This window comes from Balaenoptera borealis, assembly GCF_965194805.1.
Source record: "Balaenoptera borealis genome assembly, chromosome: 14".
NCBI lineage: Eukaryota > Metazoa > Chordata > Mammalia > Artiodactyla > Balaenopteridae > Balaenoptera > Balaenoptera borealis.
The window spans coordinates 69,417,433-69,436,303 of NC_138875.1; the positions used below are offsets into that span (position 1 = coordinate 69,417,433).

General features: G+C 41.8%; 3 protein-coding genes across 7 annotated transcripts in view; 1 reads left to right on the plus strand and 2 right to left on the minus strand.

Moving 5' to 3' along the window:
* CHEK2 (checkpoint kinase 2) overlaps positions 1 to 5,152 on the minus strand; it is a 41,599-nt gene extending 36,447 nt beyond the window's left edge. The window contains exons 1-3 of one of the 2 annotated variants that reach the window (XM_082355593.1): positions 5,020 to 5,152; positions 3,987 to 4,171; positions 2,695 to 3,022 (exon numbers count right to left, since the gene is read on the minus strand). In XM_082355593.1, the coding sequence (XP_082211719.1) occupies positions 2,695 to 3,016 (322 nt within the window). In that variant the 5' untranslated portion in view covers positions 3,017 to 3,022; positions 3,987 to 4,171; positions 5,020 to 5,152. The remainder of the gene's footprint in view (positions 1 to 2,694; positions 3,023 to 3,986; positions 4,172 to 5,019) is intronic. The other variant, XM_082355592.1, reaches the window with a different exon arrangement.
* The window catches only part of TTC28 (tetratricopeptide repeat domain 28), a 648,733-nt gene that overhangs the window by 615,311 nt on the left and 14,551 nt on the right, over positions 1 to 18,871 (minus strand). The gene's annotated exons all lie outside the window — the stretch shown is intronic.
* HSCB (HscB mitochondrial iron-sulfur cluster cochaperone) overlaps positions 5,252 to 18,871 on the plus strand; it is a 31,033-nt gene continuing 17,413 nt past the window's right edge. The window contains exons 1-5 of one of the 4 annotated variants that reach the window (XM_082355612.1): positions 5,253 to 5,575; positions 6,679 to 6,775; positions 7,126 to 7,215; positions 7,849 to 7,993; positions 11,119 to 11,166. In XM_082355612.1, coding sequence (XP_082211738.1) covers positions 5,340 to 5,575; positions 6,679 to 6,775; positions 7,126 to 7,215; positions 7,849 to 7,993; positions 11,119 to 11,166 — 616 coding nt within the window. In that variant the 5' untranslated portion in view covers positions 5,253 to 5,339. Of the gene's footprint in view, positions 5,576 to 6,678; positions 6,776 to 7,125; positions 7,221 to 7,848; positions 7,994 to 11,118; positions 11,167 to 18,871 lie in introns of those variants that run through there. The other 3 variants (XM_082355611.1, XM_082355613.1, XM_082355614.1) reach the window with 3 other exon arrangements.

Here is an 18,871-nt window from a genome sequence, read left to right on the forward strand (position 1 = left end):
CACAAATATTCATAGCAGCATTTTTCAAAATGGCCAAAAGGTCCAAATGTCCATCAACAGAAGAAGGGATAAAAAAATGTGATATATTTATACAATATTATTATTCAGATATATTATTCAGACATAAAAAGAAACAAAGGTCTGATACATGATACAACATGAACTTTGAAAATATTATGCTACATGAAAGAAGCCAGACACAAAAGGACAAATATTATGATTTCACTTAAACGAAGTATCTAGAATAGGTAAATTCAAAGACAGAGAAAATAGGTTAGAAATTACTAAAAGAACTCAATGGGGAAAGGATAATCTCTTCAATGAATGGTGCTGGGAAAACTGAATAACCACAAGAAGAATGAAATTGGACCCCTATCTTACACCACTCACAAAAATTAATTTGAAATCGATTAAGGACTTAAACAGAAGAAGTGAAACCGTAAAACTAGAAGAAAACAAATGGTAATTATGTGATGTGAAGGAGGTGTTAGCTAAGGCTATGGTGGAGATCATTTTGCAATATATAAGTGTATCAAACTGTACACCTTAAACTTACACAATGTTATATATGTCACTTATATATGTCTCAATAAAGCTAGGGGGGAAAAGAAATTACCAGAGGAAAAAATTTTGGAACTAGATAATGGTGGTGGTTGTACAACACTGTGAAAGTACTAATGCCAATGGACTGCACACTTAACGGTTAAAATGGCAAAATTTTATGTTATATATATTTTATCACAATGAAAAGAAGTAAACATTAAAAAATACTAAGGAATAAAGTTTTTAAAGTGCAAGACTTGTACCCTGAAAACTACAAAACACTGTTGAAAGAAATTAAAGAAGACCTAAATAAATGAAAGCTACACCATGTTCACAGATTGGAAGACTTAATACAGTTAAGATGGGAATATTACTCTTATTGATCTACAGATTTAACCCCAGCTGCCTTCTTTGCAGGAAGTGACAAGCTTATCCTAAAATTCCTATGGAAAAGTAAAGAACCATAGTAGTCAAAATAATCTTGAAAAAGAACAAATCAGGACTCACTCTGGATTTCAAAATTTACTACAAAGCTACAGTAATCAAGATTTTGTGGTACTGGCATAAGGACAGACACACAGATCCATGGAACAGAACTGAAAGTCCGGAATTAAACCCTCACATTTATGGTCAAATGATCTTTAATGAGGGTGTCAAGACCATTCAAGAGGGAAAGAACAGTCTCTTCAAGAAATAGTGCTCGGGGGGCTTCCCTGGTGGCGCAATGGTTAAGAATCCGCCTGCCAATGCAGCGGACACGGGTTCGAACCCTAGCCCGGGAAGATCCCACATGCCGCGGAGCAACTAAGCCCGTGCACCACAACTACTGAGCCTGCGCTCTAGAGCCCGCGAGCCACAACTACTGAGCCCAAGTGCTACAGCTACTGAAGTCCTCACGCCTAGAGGCCATGCTCCGCAACAAGAGAAGCCACGGTGATGAGAAGCCCATGCACCGCAATGAAGAGTAGCCACCACTCGCCACAACTAGAGAAAGCCCACGTGCAGCAACGAAGACCCAATGCAGCCAAAAATAAATAAATTTATAAAAAAAAAAAAGAAAGAAAGAAATAGTGCTCAGACAACTGAATGTTCCCATGCCAAAGGATGAATTTGGACAATACCTCATACCATGTACAAAAATCAACTCAAAAGGGATAAGAGCTAAAACTGTAAATTATTTAGAAGAAAAGATAGGTGTGAATCAATAACAAATAATAACAATAAAATATTATAGCTTCTCTTCATTGAGCAATTACTTTATGCTGGTCTCCCTAACAAGCTCTTTGTGTATGTAATCTTACGTTTAAAGGAGATACACCCAACTTTACCCTAACTCACCATTTCTGTGTCCCACTCACCATACATCAGCCCTAAGCCTAGCTTAAATGAGTAAAAATTAGCTTCAAATGCTTACTTCTAAATTTAAAGTTGTACGTATGAATATTGCTATATTATTTCTCCATTTTTTACTGTTTTTTTCAAGTCATCAAAGTTGCACATGACATAAAAGGAAAGGGTGAGTGACAAGGTACAAAATGGTACATTAGCCATTCATTTCTTTACATTATTATTTTCTATTCCATTAATGTCAAGTTCTTTTTTTTTTTTTTTTGTAATGAAGAGGTCATTTTAATTTGAGACAGAGGAAAAATGCTACTTAAAACATACCGAGAGCAAAGCCTTACTGTTGGAACCAGGTGTCAGAGAGGATGAGTATATTTAAACAGCAAGGTTGGCTATTTTGAGATAAAAATAAGTAACAGGGAGTCAACAAATAACCTTCCCCATTCCGAAACTGTAAAACTGATGCTCTGAAACTGCTGCACCACCAGCAGGAGTTAAGTGGTGAAGTTTCTGTGATTAGATGACAAATGTTTGCAAGCTTGCATGAATCCGCATTTTTCTAGGGAACAGATCCACAACCCTCTTCAGATGGACAACACATGGCAGATGCCCAATTAATGTTTGTTGAAAGTATAAATGAAGGGGCTCTACAGCAAGTAAGAGCCAGTGCACAACCCAAAACTGCTTCCTTGGTTCCGTCTTTCATCACCTTCAAACTCCAGAATCATTCCAGGAGTGTCTTGAGCTGTCTGTTGCAACAACTTTCTATAACTGTTTTTCTGAACAAAATATTACAAAGGGTCTTACCAAGATTAGAGAATCCATCCTGAAGGGCCCATAATCGAGCCCAAGGGGCAGGGACAGGCTCCTCGGGTTCCTGGTCCTCGGGAATAGAATAGAGTTCCTGCGTGGACACTGTGTCTAAGGAGCTCAGCGTACCCGAGCTGGAGTGAGAGGACTGGCTGGACGTGGGCACCGTGCTGGTAGAGGAGCTGGACGTGCCCTGGGACTGTGAAGAGGAGCCGTGTGGCTGTGAGGAGGGACCGTGGGACTGCGAAAAGCCACCTTGGGACTGCGGGGAGGCACTGCCATGGGGCTGATGACACTCCACATCCGTCTCCCGAGACATCACCACCTCAAAAATAAGTGTCCAACAGTAAGGTGAATTTCAAGGAACAAGACATCATAAAGGTCAAGAGTGAAGGATGGGTATATTACAACAGCCAAAAAAAAAAAAAAGATCCAGGATACGCATGCTCTGCAAAAATTAAAATTCTAACAGTTTAGACCTATCATTCTTCTGGGCTGAGCTTTTCATCACATCATTTTCACCTGGTAAGTTTTTGTGTGACAGCCACAACCACAGAGGACAGAAACAAAGAAATTACTTGAAGGCTGTAAATAAGTAAAAAGCAATGAAACTGAATTGGGGAGGGGGAGAGACTCATAACAGCTTACACTCATCCAATTTTTTAAAATTAAAAATGGGAGCTAAAATGTATTCATTAATACAATCAACACTACACAAACTTCATATGTATTTTTGAAAAGGAAAGAAAGGGAAGGGTCAGGTGGCTTGGCACAGACTAAGAAAAACTCTACAGAAATTCACTGCATCACCCCAGGGGTGGCTATGTTATACATAAAATGCCACTGATGCCCCCTCTCCCCCAAACCAGCTCCTGGAGGGTAGGACCCAAGTTCATTCTAGATTCCTTGACTCCAAACTAAGAGCTGGGCCACTTAATAAGGCAAAACACAAAGACTGCTCTAAACAACTCCACCTAGCCCTTTGTGATGCTAATTAACTATGGGGCTCACCTTTTCGGCATCCTAAATGGCCTCCCAGCCCAACAGAAGCCTGAAGAAAACCATGATGAGACACAGAAGACCATAACAGAGGTTCCCACCCCAGCTTTAAAATTAATTTGATGGACAGTTAAACTCCAATAACAGAACCTACAGTAAAGTCAAAGTAACTTTCAATCCCTAACTTTAAATCCCTAATTTGATTAAAAAAAAAAAAAAAAAAAGTGCTTTCTCTCCTGAATCCCACACTCAGGCTACCCCTCAAGGAGAATATAGTAAACATGACTCACACTGATTATTGCATTTACACAGCTTTCCAGATGCAAAGGTCCTTATGAGTTTTCCTGAAAGCACACCAGGGAGGTAGGTGTTGCCAGAGCTGGGTCCGCCACTTCAGGACCTGCTGCTCTAATACCACCTCAGCCGAGCTGTGTCCTCCTGCAGCTTCCTGAGCAAGACTCCTCTGCCCTGAAAACTGGCAAAAGACAGTGTGTCAAAAGGTAGCTGCTATCATCGCTCATGATAAGAGGATCCACCAGACCAGGACTACATTGGCCTCTGCCATGAGGAAAAAGTATAGTGGAGAGGTTATAAGCAAACAGATCTGGAGTCGAGTCAGATGTCTAAGTCAACTCTTTGCACGACCTTTACGTAGATCGCAACCTCTCTGAACCCAGAAATGTAGATAGAGCTTGCGAATCAAATGAGATGATGCATCAACGTTCCTCCCCCCACCCCTCGGTAATGCTTGATAATTGGGAATTCCAGGCCCAAAGAATCTGAAAGCAGGAAAAGGCCTTACAAGTGCAACACAATTTTTTTTTTCAAATAGAGAAACTGAGTCCCAAGGAAGACTGGTGCCCTCCTACCCTCCCCTTGCCACCCCATCCCCCACACTTCCTTAGGGACACTCGCAGAGCATCCTCCTACACAAGTCGGTGTGTTTCCAGTTCCTGCAGCACCTTGCAGCTAATAATGGGTTCTCAGTACGCATTTTTCAGATTGAACCTAAATATGGAAATAATTACTAACACCTATAAAACTCTCTACGGAGCAACTTCGCTCTCATTTTGAAGGGGACAACTTTGTTCTTTCTTATCCTTTACGTCTGGGCCAGTTTCAGCTTGAAAGTTACAAGGGAAGTGACCTTCACCTCGAAATTTATCTACAAAGAAGGAAGAGAGTCGGCCACGCATTCCTCTCCCCCTTCCCAAGCTCAAACACAGCACAAAACGGAAGCTCGGGAAATTCAGCTCGCAAAAAGACCCTGAGGACAGGATTCGAACCCCTCAATACCCAAGAGAAGTTCCCACTATGACTCACCGCGAGCCCACCTAGAACCGCACACTCAGAGCAGCCGTAGCCAGCGGAGTGGCGCTAAACCCGCTGATACAAACTCCACCCTCAGCCAATCAAAACACCCCTCCGCCCCCGCCGGACCAATGACAAACAGCGGATGTGGCGGCCCACTTAGCCTCAATGCTTTCTGGGAGTTGTAGTTTAAAACGCAGAACGGGACTCGGAATCCAGGTTCCCCCCGGGTAGTCCCGCCCCCTCAGCTTCCCGGCCAATCAGCAGCACGAGTATGGTCGATCACTTTCTCTCCCCCACAGGTGACCGCGGGGAGGCCGACCGCCGGCCAGATGTGGTGCGGAAGGACCAGGGCCTTGCTCCGGATGTCGGGGTTATGGCCGACAGGGGTGCTCGGGAGGAGACCGCTAAACTGCAGTGCTGCGTCACTGGCGGGAAGCAACTCCCCCCGGTGTTGGAATTGCGGCGGCCTAGGGGGCCCCTTGCGAGGGGACCGGTTCTTCTGCCCTCAGTGCCGCGCGCTGCAGCCACCAGACCCCACGCGAGACTACTTCAGCCTCATGGACTGGTACGGGAGGCCGTTTCGGGAAATGCGTCTGGGCGTGCGAGATGGAGGGCGGGTCAGGCTAAGGGAGGAGAAGGCGGGACCAGTTACTTGGGTGGGCGGAGCCCTAGAGAACAGGGGCTGGGGGTGGGGCCTGGGAGAAGGTGGGTGGGATGTGTCGGGAGAGGAAATCGAGGGGCCGGACTGAGCGGCGACGCTTTGGGGGCTGGAGACGAGAGTGGAGCGTGGAGTGGTGGGGCGAGGAGTGTGATTAGGGGAAATTGAGGTTTGGAGCCTGCAATGGAGGGAGACTTGAGGGGCGGGATCTGAGAGAAGGAAGTTCAGAGGTGAGGCCTGAGGGAAGGGTGCTTGCGCGGCCCTTGGAGGATGGAGACTTGAGGAATAGGTTCAGAACTTTTAAAGTTGGGTTGAGACTTTTAAGAAAGAAATACTGAGGTGTTATCCAAAATAAGAGAGTAAGAGCAAAGAAAAACTTAATGCTGTGGGCAGAGTCTAAGGCAAAAGTGAGAATTGGAAGGTCTGAGAAATAGTTGTTTTTTTTGTTTACCTCCGAAGGTCGAGGAGCTTGGAGAGGTGGTGAAGTTTGGGCGAAGCTAAACTGATGAGATAGGGCACGCTCTGGGAATAGAAAGCGAAGAGGATTCGATTAAGATAAAGTGAGAGGTAGAGATGAAGGGACCTGGGCCTTAGAAAAATAGAGTGGGATTCAGGAATGCCTCTTCCCCTTAACTCTGGGCTCTGGCCCCACCAGTCACTGAGCACTTATGAAGGGCTGCAGTAACACTACTCTTTACGTTGTTCAAGCATGCGAGTCTTCTTCCCACTTCAAGGCCTTTGCATGTTCCCTGTGCCTGAATGACTCTTTCCTGTGATCTTCGATTACTCCTCATCATCAGTCAGGTCTCAGCTCAAATGTCATCTCTTTGTCCACCACATCTACCATTCTCTGATCCTATTCTCTTTTCCTTTGCAGTACCTACCACTTTTTGAAATAGCTCTGTCTGTATGTTTATTGCGTCATCCCCCATGAGAACAGGAACCAGGCCCATACTATACAAATCTATAAACATTTGATGCATGAATTTCATCTCCTGATTTCCTTCCAGCAACCGCTCCTTCAGAGTTGACACTGCGAAGCTCCAGCATAGGTACCAGCAACTACAGCGTCTTATCCACCCAGATTTCTTCAGCCAGAGGTCTCAGGTAGCCTATTGGCCACCCATAATCACACCCAAACACGTGTGTACCCTGGGTGGGTGGCAGTGTCCTTATGGTTATGTGATTATCAGGGACAGAGCCGGACAACCAGCTTCACCCTGAGGCAGCCTGACCCCAGCCATCCAGACCCTGGACCTGTCTTACACTCAGAGCTTTTACCTGATTTCCCAGCAGAATTAGAACCCATCACTTGAAAATAAAAACAGCTTATCCCATACCAGTTCTCCTTTGACCACTTCCTTATGTGCTTGCCCATCAGTATTTTATGAAACAGTTTGTGAATGTAAGATGGCCTATTTGCGTGGTAATATGACTGTCTTCATTTCCACTTACAGACTGAAAAGGATTTCTCAGAGAAGCATTCGACCCTTGTTAATGATGCCTATGAGACCCTTCTGGCTCCCCTGAGCAGGGGACTATACCTTGTAAGGTGATTTTCCGACCCGTCTATCATGACATCCTGGTCCCATTGCTCTGTAGGACAGCTACTCCCCTGTGTTCAACAGAAGAGTGCTTGAGACCTGAGCTAATCTAGGGACCCAACGATAATTAACCTCAAAGATACTATTACATGAGTATAGTTTTCTCTGTGTATCTCTGTAAATCTTACTTGCCCAATTGCCTTTTTTTTTTTTTTTTTTTTACCATTTTCTATAAATTTCAAGGATTAGATGGTGCTGGCTTTTAGGGAAGAGTAATTTTTGTTTTGTTTTGTTTTTTTGTGGGGGAGAATTGAGCACCGTAGAATTTTAGGATTTAATAGAATTTTTACAAATACCTAATTCAACCTCCTTCCACTTTTTTCCCAAGTGGAAGAATGACTCCCCCAGGGTCACATAGTTCCAGGTAGCAGGGAGTGATCCCATTCCCAGCACTCCTATCTCAGTCTAACTTTCCAGCACCCTACCCTCACACTTTCACTATTGGGACAGTTCAAGATTTCCCTGTGAGTGGCATTCTGTTCTGAACGGTGAGGAGGATATATGGTGAGGAGGTTTTATGACTCTGGCCATAGTTCCTTGAACTAAACTTATTTTCCCTGCTTTATGCCCCAATAGCTAAAGCTCTGTGGAGTAGAGATTCCCGAAGGGACAGATTATGAAGTGGACAGTCAGTTCCTCATGGAAATAATGGAAATCAATGAAAAACTTGCAGAAGCTCAAGGTGAAACTGCCATGAAAGAGATGGAATCTATTGTCAGAGGTAAAAGATAAAATACCACTGAATGCATTTTATTGCTGTTTTGAGTACATGTAGGGGTTAAGTGAAAAATGGTTATAAAGAGTACATATTGGCCTTCATAATGACTCAGGGAATTTTTTTTTTCTTGATTACGCTGAAACCCATTTTGTCTAGAGGTTAGACTTGCAAAATTCCTAATTCTCTGGAAGGCGGGCTTAAACCAAGAATGTAATAGTATTTTGCAGATTGCTGTGCTCCTTCCCACCCATGACATCATTTGGATAATAATATTATCTCTGACAAGAAAAATAGACCTCAGAAGTTCATGGGAATGCCCAAGGTCACACAGCAGATATAGCAGAGCAAAGATTGAAACCTTGATCTTATGATCCCATATTGCTTTACTTTCCACTTTATTCCATAGTGTATCAGTCAGGGTTCTCCAGAGAAACAGAATCAGTAGTATATGTGTATGTGGAGAGAGACAGAGAAATTTATTTTAAGGAATGGCTCATGTTATTATGAGAGCTAGCAAGTTCAAAATATGTAGATAGACTAGCAGGCTGGAAACTCAGGCAGGACTTCTATGTTAGTCATGAGGCAGAATCCCCTCCTCAGGAAACCTCAGTTTTTGCTTACTACCTTCAACTGATTGGATGAGGCCCACCCATGTTATGGAAGATAATCTCCTTAAAGTCAACTGACTGTAAATGTTAATCACATTTACAGAATACCTTCACAGCAACGTCTAGACTAGTGTTTGTCCAAACAATTGGGCACCACAGCCTAAACAAGATGGCACATAAAATTAACCATGCCATGTAGAAAAGGCTCCAGGTTTCTCATTCAAATTGTATGCAGATATGAACTTTCACAAATGTTATGGCATGCTTACTGTATCAGGCACTGTGCAGGACACTGAGGATACAGCAATGAACAAGAAAGACATGGCCTGGGCCTTCTTGGAGTTTATATATTCCAACTCAGTGTGTCCCAAATGGAAGTCATGAGCGTCTCTCTTCTGCTCCTCTGCTGATGTTCCCTTTCTAAGTGAATGACGCTCTGCGGTTGCACAAGTCCAAAACACTGAGGAGGTGTCCTTAACAACTTATTCTTCCTTACCCCCATAGACAGTCCATCACCAAGTCTTGAAAAGCTGACCTTCTAAATGTGTCTCAGATCCATCTATCCATTTTCACTGCCACCTCCCTGTCCCAAGCTACCATTCTCTCTCACCCGGACAACTGGAGTAACTCCACACTGGTCCGTCTCTACCTTCAATCTGATATATTCCTACACTGTCACATGTGTGAATTTTTTGAAACCCAAATCTAATCATATCACCCTTGGCCTTGCTTAAAAACTTCAAGTGGCTCCCCGCCCCGCGCCTCAGGTTAAAGAGACCTGCATGGCTTGGCCTCTGCTTCCTCCCATTTGCTCCTTCCACTCCAGCCACACAGGCTGCTTCCAGTTCTTCATCTGTACCTTGTACCTCCCTACCCAGGGCATTTGCGCTGTTGCTCCTGCCCGAAACCCTCTTCTCCTCTACCCCATCTATTTAACTCTTCCTCCTTCAGATCTGGGGGCAATCATCACTTCCTCAAAGAATCTGCAGAGGACCTCTCTGTCTCTACCTTTTGGTCGTGGGTACCCCTCCTTTGTAGGCCTAATCACTGGTCTATGTGAGATTACTGGACCAATATCAGTCTCCCCTACTAGACCAGAAGTTCTACAGAGGCAGAAATTGTGTCTGCTTTTTGCTTCCCTCACATCCTTAGCACATGCAATAGTACTTGGAGTATAATAGGGACTCAGTAAGTATTTGTCAAGTGAGTGAATAAATAACAAACAAAGAAGTTAAAAGCAGTAAAATAGAAGTTGTGGTGGGGGAGCTGTCAGCTAGGGGTGTACCAGCAACATTAGGGTTGGGAAAAGAGAAACTCAGGATTTTTAGTCAGAAGGCCCAGCTGCACGGCTTTGGAAGGCAGAGGTTCATGAAGCTCTGGGTGAGGTGGACTTGGGTTCAGTCCCAACACTGCCACTGACTTTGTGTGTGACCTTCAGTAAAGTGACTTCACCCCTCTGAGCTTCAGTTTCCTCATCTGTAAAATGGAGATAATATTAGTACTGGTTGTTGCAACAATTAAGTTAAAGCATGTAAAACACTTGACACAGTGCCTGGCCCATGGTAAGTTCCCAGTCAATGGTGGGGGTTATTTCTAGCTCTATAGTTAACATCTGGTTTTGAGCAGGTCACTGACCTTCATTTAGAGTAATTCCTAAATTTCCTTTTACCTGCTAAGGCCCAGGTAATGTGAACGTTCAAGCGCATGAGCTAGATAGTTTTGGGGTCAGGACTTCAGAGGCTCCAGACTCCTAATCCAGTGTTCTTTTGTCAACACCACGTTGCCACCTGAGAAGCGAGTTTCCAACCACTGGACCAGAAGTCAGATGGCTTGGGGTCTGCTCTTAGCTCCTCCACTCACCAACCATGTGACCATATATGTTCTCCCAGTACCTGTCATTGCTTACCATGGGGATATAATGTATTTGAAAGTGCTTTGAAAGCAGGCACCATATAAATGATTGATACTGTTTGTATCTGGAAAAGGCACTTATCATACAATTTTCTAATGAGCAAACAATAAAAATGTGAGGTAGCTGCTCCTTTACTTCATCTGGCATCTTCTCTCTTAAGGTACAATATGATCGAAATGTTTCATTTTCCTGAGAGGCTGTATAATTTGCTAGTAGTTGCCTGGCACACTCTAATGCCCTGCTGATAGGCAAGTCCCGCTTGTTAATTTTCTCCTAGCTGAAATCTGGAAGACTCAGAGTGCTTGGTGGAGATAATCTAAGGAACTTCCTTGTCTTTTTTTTTTAATGCTTCTATAGCCATTTTATGAGCTTTGGTGGTTGCCCCTCAGACCTTTCATGGATAGAAAAACAGTGTAACTAGGATCAGCCAGAGCTGCACTAAACAGGAGCTGCCGTCATGGAACTGTAGAGACAGAGGTTATGAGGCCTTACCCTTGAATCCAAACTCCCTGCTATGTTGTGTTCACAACAACAAGATGACAAAGCGTTGTCTTCATATTATGAGTCTATTTAAATAGAAAAATTAAGATAATGTTTTTCTTTTTCAGCTAAACAGAAAGAATTGACTGACAATGTGAGCAGAGCTTTTGAAAGAGGTACTTCCTTCATTTCTTGACTTTATATGGAAAGAAACTGTAAGCACTGAGGTATAACCATCCATTCAATAAGTAGCTGTTATATGCCCATCCTATGACGGGTACATGGGAGCTATAAAATATAGATGAGTCTACATTTCTGCCTTCAAGGATTCAAAGTCTTGCTAGAGAAACAAGGGGTGTTCCAAAACCAGTGATATGCCCATTGAAGATTAGATGAGAGAAAGTGCTCCCATTCCCCTTTAGCAAGTAGAAGATAAGGTGAGGGATGTGGGCTGAAGCCAACACAGGCAGACTCTGAGGGCAAGGCTGCACAGTCAACATTTGGCAAAGCCCGCACACCCCTTTCTTCTGCAAAGCCCAGGAGGAGAATCCCATGGCCGAGCTGTGCCCAGATTGCAAATAGGGCGTGTTCATTCGTGTCCCCACTGCTCCTGGCTCTCAGGCTAAAGAGACTAGATCTATTTCTAGCTATTTTTAAGCAAGAACAGCCTTTCTTTCCATCCCTGACTTGTGCCACTCCTTAAATAAGAGATTAATAGCCCTTTGGCTTAGGGATCGTTTGACTACAGAAAGGAGAACGCAACTCATACTAGCCCAGATAAAAGGAGGTCAGCTCTAAGGAATCAGGGCTATCTCTCAGAATCCAAAGTCCCTGAGACGAGTATAGTATTGTGTGATAAGAGCTTTTCTAGAACAAGACCTGGGAACCAGAAAGCAGTCTGGAACCAAGACTGTCGTCCTGAACTTGGTGGCCTAGCTGGCCACTCCATCCTTCTCCCCACCGCTATACACCGGTTCCGTCTGCTTTCTTATTGGTGTACAGTGCTGCAAACTGGCCTTCCCCACTGGATGACTCCTCAGTCCTCCTTGGTCTATTACCTCATAAGAGCAGGGCCTTTTATCTGACTAGAGTCTTCTAGATCCAATCTAGATTCCTGGGAGGGGGGATTTGATTGCCCCAGTTTGAGTCAGATGTCCACTCCAGTCCGATCACTGAGGGCCAAGGAGATAAGCTTGCACAGTGTACTGCCTACTTTGCAGGGACTGTAGGAGTTTATTCTGAGAAGCAGGCAGAAGGTGGGGGGGGAGGGAGAGGTGTCTCTAAAAAGATGGGGAGGAATATAGATTAATAGCAGAAAAGACAGGAACCTGGCCCAATGTATCTGCCTGAAATCCATGTCCCCAGCCTACTGGTTAAGATGGTCAGATTATGTTCCACCAAGGCCCACCCCCAGTTCCTGTTATACCTTTGTGGGCTTTTATTTTTTTAATTATAAAATACAATTTCTTAAAGAATGAATAGTACATAAGTACAATTGGAAGACTAACAACAGAAGAAACACCCATGTCCCCACCACCCAGGTTAAGAAATAGAAAAAAGGTGCTCAACGTCACTAATCATTAGGGAAATGAAAATCAAAACCACAGCGAGATACCACCTCACACCTATAAAGATGGGTGCTATTAAAAAAAAAAGAAAATAGCAAATGTGGGCAAGGTTGTGGAGAAGTTGGGACCTTTGTGCACTGCTGGTGGGAATGTAAAATAGTGCACCCACTATGGAAAACAGTATGGCAGTTCCTCAAAAAATTAAAAATAGAATTACGGTGCAATCCAGCAATTCCACTTCTGGGTGTACACCTAAAGAATTGACAGCAGGAACTCAGAGAGATGCACTGTCACAGATAAACAAAGCCAGATACTAGTTAACGTGGTAAGGACAGATTTGAATCAGTAATAACTATGGCGATAGGGAAAAGAGTCCAGCGTGAACTGAACTCAATTTTGATTTGTACAGAGGTAACTGGGCATTTTAAAGGGAGAATGAGGGAGTAGGGCGGGGGTGCACAGGGGCTCAGTAGAATTGGGGAAGTGAAATATTACAAAAAGCGGGAAGAAGGAGTTGGTCCTATGAAACCCATCTGGGTTTGTTAATTGGCCCTTATGGAAGTTAGGCTCCCACCCTCCCACAGAGCCTGGAGACAGGGGCCCTATCATCAGGTGTTGACTGGAACGAACAGCAAGAAAGAGACAGAAGAGACCTCCTTTCCTCTGAACGACATAAGTCCATTTCTCACTCAGTCGTCTTCTGTTTATGAAGGACTAGCTGAGCCATCTGTTGAGGCCTGATAGTAGAGGATATTTGGGGGATGACGTGAGCAAATGTGCATTTAATGAGGAGCATCTCTATGGAAACGAAAAGGAAAACAAAGGTCAATGGCTGGAGCCGACTATAACCCCAGTTTCTGAGTCCAGAGAGCAGCCACCTGAGAAGACACTGACTGCTTAAGCGTCTTTAGGTGTTGGCATGAGGACAGCAGAGGCAATCTGACGCATCTCCTGGCTTGTAGTTTGAATGTTTGTGGTGATGGCAGAGACATCAGCATCACAGTCATGGTTATTCTGCAGAGCACAGCGTGGAAGGTGCGCGCTTTCTGAGTGGCCCGTGTACCAGCAGCTCCAGGCACAAAGGTTGCCCGTGATTTGTTGTGATGAGTTCTTTGAAGTTTCCATCAAGTCCTCCAGCTTCAGCTTGCAGGACTTTTCCAGATCCTGGAGGAAAGGGGCAGCTATAAGACAGCCTGAATCCCACTGAGGATCTGGGCAGTCAGGTTTTAGTTCTTAGTGACAGTAAGTCAGGAGGGAGGGAGGAACATTGGAAACATTGGTTTGGAAAGTTGTAGCCAGATGTTGAAAGAAACTAGAAGAATTGAGGATTTGCTGAGGGCCGACATAATGTGTAAGGATCCAGTTCAGTTTACAAGTAGATAATAAAACCTCAAAGACAATGAACAGGACCGGATTCTGATAATTCGCAAGGTTGTGTTATTCTTTTCCACTGAAACATAAAATTTCTCTCAACAGTCACCCCCTCTTTTTAATCAAAGATAAAGTAGCATTGTTCTTGTTTACAAAATAAATTTAGTTTCATGAAATTTGGCCTGATTATTTATTAAGTGCATCAAGAATGGTAACTGACCATAAAGGCCTTTTTAAGTTTTCCTAATGGAACTTTTTACAGCAATAACTGGTTTCATTGCACTTTGCAGATACTGCATATTTTACAAATTGAAGGTTTGTAGCACTCCTGTCTTGTCAGATGATGGTTAGCATTTTTCAGCAATAAAATATTTTTAATTAAGGTATGTACATTGTTTCTTTAGACATAATGCTATTGTGCACTTAAGAGACTATAGTATAGTATCAATATTTATACACACTGGGAAACCAAAAAATGTGTGTGACTTGCTTTATTTCAACATTCACTTTGTTGCAGTGGTCTGGAACCCAGCCCCCAGTATCTCTGAGGTCTGCCTGTATGAGGAATCTCAGATTAGACTTGAAAAACCTCTCTGCTAGGAAGTCAAGCCAAGATTTCTCCATCAAAATTCTTCACCTGCATTACCTATAGATTCAGGTGAATTCCTCTCTTCCCAACGTCCCCCAAATATTCTAAGATTCATGGGCCTGCCGAGTGCCCTTAATCACCTGTAAGGCTGGGAACCCTGTAAACCAGGTACCAAGCCAGTTTTTGCAACAGGGCTTTGAAAGCATTATCTCTATAAAATCAACCTTATTTCCCTAAAATTGATGACTTTATGCATCATTTTCAAATATGACATTCCCGTCAAAGCCTTATTCTTAATTATGTCCTATCACAAAGAGGACAGATTCTTACTGAAGCTATGCAAATAACTATATTGCCGTGAAAACAAGAATACTTAATAATAGTTTCTAACTTTTTGAGGGATCAGGCAGGGAGAAGATGTTTTAATTTTGTTTACAAAAGTGTATAATTTACTAGATTGTTAATGAGTCATAGATAGCTTAAGAGAAAAGGAAAGGGGATTTCCTCATATCTAGAAAATAGAACATTTAAAGCCAGCAATAGTTCGAACAAAAAATATAAAAAATTATAATCAACTTATCAGTTTACTCAATCCTATGTAGTTAATTTTGTTCTGCTTGATCTTGGGTTAGCAGTTTCATGAACCCATCGGCCTTTTCATTAGCGTTTTGGAAATCCTGACTTAGTCAACTGGTTTGAACTCAGTAATGTAAGCAATGCCATCAGAAGCCTGTACCACAGAGTACCTCGTACAGTACCTGTTTATTGATCACAAGTACTCTGGCTTATAACTGGTTGCAAAAGCTTTTAGGAAAGCATCAGAGTAAGGTAACAACCATCCGTGGATAGCAAAAGACTTAAAATGGCCATAGTTAAAGATCTGATGAGAGGTTATTATAAAAATAACACAACTGAAAAGGCAATCTGGTTGTTTCTGTGACATACCACATTTTCAAATAATAACTGGGCGATAACATCTTACCAGGATATATCGTGGATAATGAGGGCATTGACAAATTCTAAGAACTTTATACAATTTCTGAAATAATAACATTTAACCCATATAAAAATAACCTAGGGAAGGTTAAGTATCTTTTCTTTGACACTGCTTCCATTGTAATTTAATATATCAAATAAACCTACTCAGTTTAACATCTCTCTTTTTACAAGGTGAGAGAACAAATCCTTTGAGGTTTTCCAGGGGACCTCTCAGAAACTTCAAAGTCAGTTCAAAGTCAAGAAGAATTTATTTAGAATTTGGTTTGGGGAAGTTGTCAAAAATGTTAAATGGTTTGAATATTTAATTAAATAGGATCATAGATCATTGTGAAACAACACTTAGTTATCAAACTGAAGTAATAATCAAAGATTTCAGGGACTTTCCTGGTGGAGCAGTGGTTGGGAATCCGCCTGCCAATGCAGGGGACACGGGTTCGTGCCCTGGTCCGGGAAGATCCCACGTGCCACGGAGCAGCTAAGCCCGTGAGCCACAACTACTGAAACCAGCATGCCTAGAGCCCCCACACTGCAACGAAGAGTAGCCCCTGCTCACCGCAACTAGAGAAAGCGTGCGCGGCAACGAAGACCCAATGCAGCCAAAACTTTAAAAAATTAAAAAAATAAAATTTCGAAGGGAAATATGAGGTAACATGGGAAAAAAAAACCCTTAGCTCTTTTGACAGTGAGGAGGCTCGATTCTCTTACATAATCGAGGACATGATAAAGACAACATGAAGCACAGGAAATTATTTTGATAAGACAGAATATGTTTCCTAGGCGGATTACTCAAAAGGTAAAGAAAAACCTTTGACAATCTTTTATTAACAGCAGACCAGTAATCCAAGAAACTTTGTCATTTTGACAGAAAACCACTCTGGTTTTGTATTAGTACACTATTGATATTTAAGTTCATTTTTTTAAAAACACTTTATGTATAAATCCACTTAATATTAGCCAGCTTTGACCTTACAACATAAAATTCCTTTTCCACACACCTTCTACAGCTTTCTACATTCATTCAGGTTTTGTCTTATTCTTTCCCTCTTTCACGGTCTACTTTAGAACAAAATTACTCTTTTTAATCTTAACAAAAAACACATTTACATTCTTTACATGCTTTTCATGTAAAAACACATCCTACTTTTCTCCCATACTTTGTGTACAAAGTTGTTTTTCTTCACTCTTATCATTTCCAGTAGTTTTATTTTCATATACCAATTATAAATTTTAACCATTAGTACTTTATTTTACGGAGAAAACTAGGAGGTAGAAATTATGAGCTATTACATACCAGTATTCTGTAGCAGATTAGCAAGTTTTATGAATATACCACTTCATAATCTCTAGAGGCATATGCTTTTAAAAAAAATATTTATTTATTTAGACTGCACTGGGTCTTAGTTGCGGCACGTGGCATCTTAGTTGCAGCAGGCGGGCTTCTTAGTTGCGGCATGCAGACTTATTTGCAGCATTCGGACTTCCTAGTCGCAGCACTCAGCATTCTTGGTTGCAGCATGAAGACTCTTAGTTGTGGCATGCATGCAGGATCTAGTTCCCTGACCAGGGATCGAACCTGGGCCCCCAGCATTGAGAGCATGGAGTATTACCCACTGGACCACCAGGGAAGTCCCTAGAGGCATATGCTTTTTATAATACAATTTTTTTTAATGTGGCAAGACGAACATGTTTAAAAATAGACCCAAATATCTTTGTTCTCTCTGTACCATATAAAATAAGAAGCCGAAAGTATATAAATTTATGCTTAATACTGAATGTTTCAGCACTTTATCTTATTTAGAAATTATTTAGATATTTAATGAATATCTATTATTTAACTTAGAGTTAGCCCAAAGATTTTGGAAATGATTTTTAAACAATATATAAGACACAATTATCATTGAAATGAAGTTTGTCAGAATGATTTAATTTGAATAATATCAAATTTATCATTTTTATCATCTTAAACATCTAGTAAATGTTAGCTTATTTGACTAGTAAATGTAAGTAGAATAAAAAAGTATGCTTGCATTATATTTAATGTTAACAACTCTGAAGACATATCCATTTTATTAAACCAAGAACATCACACTAGTTTTGTTTACCAAAGATTTACCCAAATTACATGAAATTGAAAACATTTGAGTTGGTTCTTATATTTCTGGAAGTTTTAGGAAGATTTAATTTATGTAAGTACTCATTTCTCTCTAAGCAAATAAGGATAAGTTCCTTCAAAGGATTTTATAAATTAATTTCATAATACCATCAGAAGCTAGGGAAATATATGTTTATGTATATGTGTAGATACGTAAATATACAGACAGATGCAAATAGATCTTACAGTTTTCATTAAAAAATTCTGCCATAAGTCAGGCACAAATAAGATAATATAAAACTCACTTTATGTGAGGTGATGGATGTTAAGTAAACTTTTTGTGGTAATCATTTTGCAATATGTACACATATCAAATCATGTTATATACCTAAAACTAATATGACTTTATATCAATTATATCTCAGTAAAACTGGGAAATTAAACACAAAAATTTAAACTCTCTAGTTTATATGGGTAGTTCTCATTTTTGCTCTGTTTTATATATTTATCTGAATTGAGTTTCTGGCAGATGGAGCAAGTTTTAAAGGTTGCCTGCTCAATGTGAGTTGTAGAGGTTTTTTTAAGGTTTTTTTGGTTTGGTTGTTTGTTTTTTTGTTTTGGGGTTTTTTTTTTTTTTGCCCTGATATATAATCTTATGGAGTCTGTGGGCTAAATATCTGTTTCCAGTTAGCTTTTTTTTTCTTTTCAGCTTCAGTTGGTTGCTTTTGGAGGTACCTGAGTCCCTTGCAAGCCCCTGATGGGGACAGGAGGCCCAAAATTCCAGTGCTTGTAAGGAGTTGGGGGGCGGGAGTGGGAAGGGAAAGGTCTGGTAGGATGGACAGAGGGACTGAGGAGGTAGGGGCTTGAAGGGGGACATATCAAAGGATGCGAGGGAGCAGAAGGGAAGATGGAAGGTGGTGAGAGGAGGGAGGAGGAGGCGAGAGGTCTTAAAGGAGCCAGTGTGGGGAATCTTAAGTTTCCCAAAGAAGCCAGAGAAGTTCCGATTTTTCCTAAGTACAGGTAGACCACGGAGATACTGCGGGTTTGGTTCCAGACCACCACAAGAAACTGAATATTGCAATAAAACAAGTCACATGCATTTTTTTTATTTCCCTGCATATCAAAGTTATGTTGAGACTAATTGTAGTCTGTTAAATGTGCAGTAGCATTATGTCTAATAAAACCAATTAATTAAAAAATACTTTATTGCTAAAAATTGCTAACCATCCACTGAGCCTTCAGTGAGTCATAATCTTTTAGCC